This window comes from Amphimedon queenslandica, unplaced genomic scaffold, assembly GCF_000090795.2.
Source record: "Amphimedon queenslandica unplaced genomic scaffold, v1.1 AMPQUscaffold_11311, whole genome shotgun sequence".
NCBI classification, from domain to species: domain Eukaryota; kingdom Metazoa; phylum Porifera; class Demospongiae; order Haplosclerida; family Niphatidae; genus Amphimedon; species Amphimedon queenslandica.
In genome coordinates, this window is record NW_003548446.1 from 5,060 (window position 1) to 9,086 (window position 4,027).

Sequence of the window (4,027 nt, forward strand, 5' to 3'; positions counted from 1 at the left end):
CTAAATTTTTGTTAATATTTAATTGGTTTTAATAAAATTTAGTGGAATTAATTTTAGTGGATTTGAGCCTGCACGAAAATTAATTCTACACGAAATAAACCAGCTATACGGTATCTATCATATTTAATACACTATATAGCCACTACATTGTTTGATTGGTTTCTCTTTATTGTCAAACCACATCTTCACAAGCGATTCATGAAACCCTGGGTAGCACTGACCCTCACCATCACTTTAGTTTATGGATACTGTCTGCTGTATTTAGCTGTGCATGGTCCATTTATTGGATTAAATGAATATGTTTATGATGAACAGCTCCTTGTATGTTACCAGTGTTCTAACAATATGATCAGTGTTAGCATTTCTGTTTTCCTTCTGTGTGTTACAACTGCAATTATCATTGTGACATCATTATTGACCTTTTGTTTCACTAGAAACTACTTCAAAGCTCAGTCAGTGATAGCAGGAGAGAGTGTGTATGCTTCAAAGAAAGAAGCGACTCTTTGGAGTATTTGGAAGCATGTTATTAGTCTATGGGATTTGTGTTGTAACTTGATGTACCTCCTAAACTTTATAATTCTGGTACGATATATCTCTTTTTTATCACAATAGCCAGTCCTATTATCCATTCATTCTTCAGGCCTGAGATTAAGAGTGTTCTTGCTTCACGCTGTCCTCTTCTCTTTTATTGTGCATGCAGTTAATTCATCATTAATGTGTGGTTGTAGCAATTGATGTTGGACATTAGTTTTTGTATACTTTAAGTTCTTTAGTTATTAATCTATTGATTTTGTTTTTCTGTTTCTCTACATATGACATAATTGTGACATCATGCCTTTGATACTGTAGTTCCATTTTGCCTTTTCCTGCTATCAAATATGGCTAATCTTTTATCATAGTAAATATTAATGCCTTGTAATAGAGTAGCGCAAGATACGTGTATAAGCAAGTATTACAGTTATTAGGAAAAATTAGATACTGTTTTACTGGTGAGTTCAGTGGTCCAGCAGTAGCAGCAGTTCTTACTGTTGAGATGATGAACATGTAAATACTACGTGTACATGTACATGCACTTGTATAGTAAAAGCTATTATAACCATTTGTTGAGTGTTCTGATTGGTCAATTGAAATGTGGTATGACACATGTACTAAGGGCGAATCCAGTAATTTGGAAATAGGGTGTTGTGAAATAAAATGGCATAAAGCACGTACGCCGTGATTTGGACCATGCCCCCTTTTGGAGCTATTTTTTGTGGTTAAAATCACGTAAAATTAACATTTTCACCATTTTTGGAACTCTTTCTTCGTTAATTATATTCATTAACCACAGTAATGTTGGTTAGCACTTCTACCACTGTTGCAGCAATAAAAAACATATAAATTTTTTGAGTTATAATGCTTTGGGGGGGGGGGTTGCAACGCCACAAACCCCCCCCCCCTAGATCTGCCCCTGACTGTACAATGTATACACATGTATACATGAGTAAACATCCATTACTACATGTTATTAACGTGTGTTCTCATGCCACGCCAATGACCAAAGAAAATAGTTACTAATTAGCTTACTGCACTTAGTGACAGATGTTTGATGTAGTTATTAATTATCATGATGTATTGATTAGTAGATGGGCACTGGTCCATTGAGTACCGTAGGGCGCTCTTTTTTTGAGGGATATAAATTTTGAGTTCCTTTTTTTAGCAAAGGTAAATTTTGCGAATGGTGACTGCCTAACACCCTTTTTAACTGGCACAATTGCTCTCTAAGGTACATGATTTTACAAAGGACCACAAGAGTTTTGGAAAAAACCAAAGAACATTGAGTCTAGTATTGTCCAAAAATAGCTGAAAATAGTCTAAAAGGCCATCTTTACTATAAAAATGCCCACATGACACATGCTGTCACACCCCCTTGCAATTAAAGGCCACAATATTTGCATCTTCAGGAAAGATTCACAAAATCTGCAAAATTTATAACCCTTGAAAAAAGGTGCCCTATGGTAATGGACAATGACAAGAAGTCGTACATGTACATGCGTGTGTTTGTGTATTGGTAGTATTTCAAAGTGTTAGCATGATTTGATTACTATAGCCAGCCCTGTAGTGATCCCCAGGCAGAAATGTTCAATGCACAAAGTGCACTGAAAAATTTTGCACAGCTAATTAACTATTTATGATAGGCATTGTCAATTTTAATTAATTAATGATATTAATAATGAAAGATACGTAAAATTATTGTAAGATATTTTATGGTTCCATCATAGGTTCAATGAATTTCAAGTCAGTCACGACAGTAATGATTCTTCTCAGTCTTCTGTTGTTATCCTTAGCAGCAACTCTGTTTAGAACTTCATCAGAGACAACTGAGCAGATAAGTCTCTTTCAATAGATGAGATCAATGGACCTTTGTTCTCTCATTGTTGTACAAAGCCACTTTTTAATTTTGTTTTAAGAGAAAAAGGATCATTCACATGATGCAGAGCTTACAGCTATGGTAAGTGTGATTTCCAATAACTTGACTAAATTATGAAATGTATTTTAGGTGTGATAGCTCCAAAAAGATACTCCTCAAACTTCTACCAGTAGTGTTGCTATGGCATGCTTGGCCGAAAAACACTTTTCAAAAATCATATCCTTATTGAGATTGTAGTTATAAATAATTGGGAGGATCTAAAAAGCTGGACAACTGAGGGTTTCAGTGCTGATTAGAGCATAGTATATCAAGATTGGGACCTGAGAACTGTTTGTTCAGCTCATAAAGTATGCAGTCAATTACTGGAATGTAAGTAGATGTTTTGAGCTAATAATCAGTGCTGCTCTTTTCCCTCATTCCAATACATGTAGTTTTCATTATGTTATCTTGAAGTCGATGTGGAATCACTCTTGTATGTCCATGACCATCAGTAAAGATGATGTCTAATAGTGGTTCTGACTTCTGAGCTGGACTGTAAAGTAAAGGCCGAAAAGACAAATTTAATCCTGGCAATATCAAAAAACAGCAATTCATATTGACTATAGTCTAATGATGTAAAATTTTGTTGCTGTCATTTTTATTCATAAAAAATGATAATTCAAATTGCAGCAAATTTAGTGGTGCTAACACTGACACTATATAAGATTACTTGAATTGTATCTTGAACTTGGTGGAAGCTGCTCTGCCCAATGGCATGTCATGACTATGATAATCATTTTTTGGCTCAGGTCTAGTTCAATGAAATAAAACCACTCTGTTCATAGTTCAATCATTCCCTCAGACACTAGACAGCATGACAACAAAGGCTATGCAGCAACTGGAATTTAAGTGAATCATAAACATACTTCATTGAATTATGAACATACTTATGAATATATACCGACAACAAAGTCTTGTTATCTAGCTCTATTAACCACAATAACCATTAATTAATGAACGGCCCCGCCTTTAAAACACGTGGTTGGCTTCACATTAAAATGGCGTCTCAAACTGAGTCTTTATCCGATGCTCTCTTGGAAGCTCTGGCAGAAAAGGGTCGAGTAGATTCCTATGAATATGCTACTAGTGTTGGTAAAAATCATCAAGACGTGGTTGGAGCAGTAAAGAGTTTGGAGTCCTTTGGAGATGTAAGTTTTAGCACTTGATTTGCACATGGTCTCGAGTTTTTGTCTCTCTTTTAGGTTATAAAGACAGAGCAGAAACAGACTGAATTGTGGGAGCTGACTGAAGAAGGTAAAGAGATAGCTGAGAATGGTTCGCATGAGGTTAGACTCTTTGAAGCAGTCGATCAATCAAATGGAACACCACAAAATGAACTGATGGTGAGCCTCATGTAATTATAAAATTATATATATATATATATATATATATATATATATTAATGACTTACCAATTTGTTCATTTTTGATACAAGTTTTATCAGTCGTAATGGAATTCTTTTTTACAAAAAAGCTTAGAAACGAATTAAATTTTAAAATAAAATAATCATATTTATTATATTTAATTTTACATATGCAGCACATGTATTTTTTTGTCTTCCTTTTTATTTCATTCCGC

General features: G+C 34.5%; 1 protein-coding gene and 1 long non-coding RNA gene across 4 annotated transcripts; both read left to right on the forward strand.

Moving 5' to 3' along the window:
• The first annotated feature begins 2,239 nt into the window (after positions 1-2,239).
• Positions 2,240-3,110, forward strand: LOC109589446 (uncharacterized). 3 transcript variants are annotated; one of them, XR_002188704.1, is made up of 4 exons: positions 2,258-2,277; positions 2,328-2,491; positions 2,540-2,779; positions 2,842-3,110. It is a non-coding gene; the product is annotated as an uncharacterized LOC109589446 (long non-coding RNA). The 3 variants fall into 3 exon arrangements; XR_002188705.1 differs by having other exon boundaries at positions 2,331-2,491; XR_002188703.1 differs by having other exon boundaries at positions 2,240-2,491.
• Positions 3,111-3,367: 257 nt separating this feature from the next.
• Positions 3,368-3,792, forward strand: LOC109589445 (phenylalanine--tRNA ligase alpha subunit-like; the record flags this gene model as incomplete). The annotated part of the gene is made up of 2 exons (XM_020005529.1): positions 3,368-3,597; positions 3,652-3,792. Coding segments are annotated over exons 1-2 (336 nt in total), but the record flags the coding sequence as incomplete, so codon positions are not given.
• Positions 3,793-4,027: the final 235 nt, after the last annotated feature.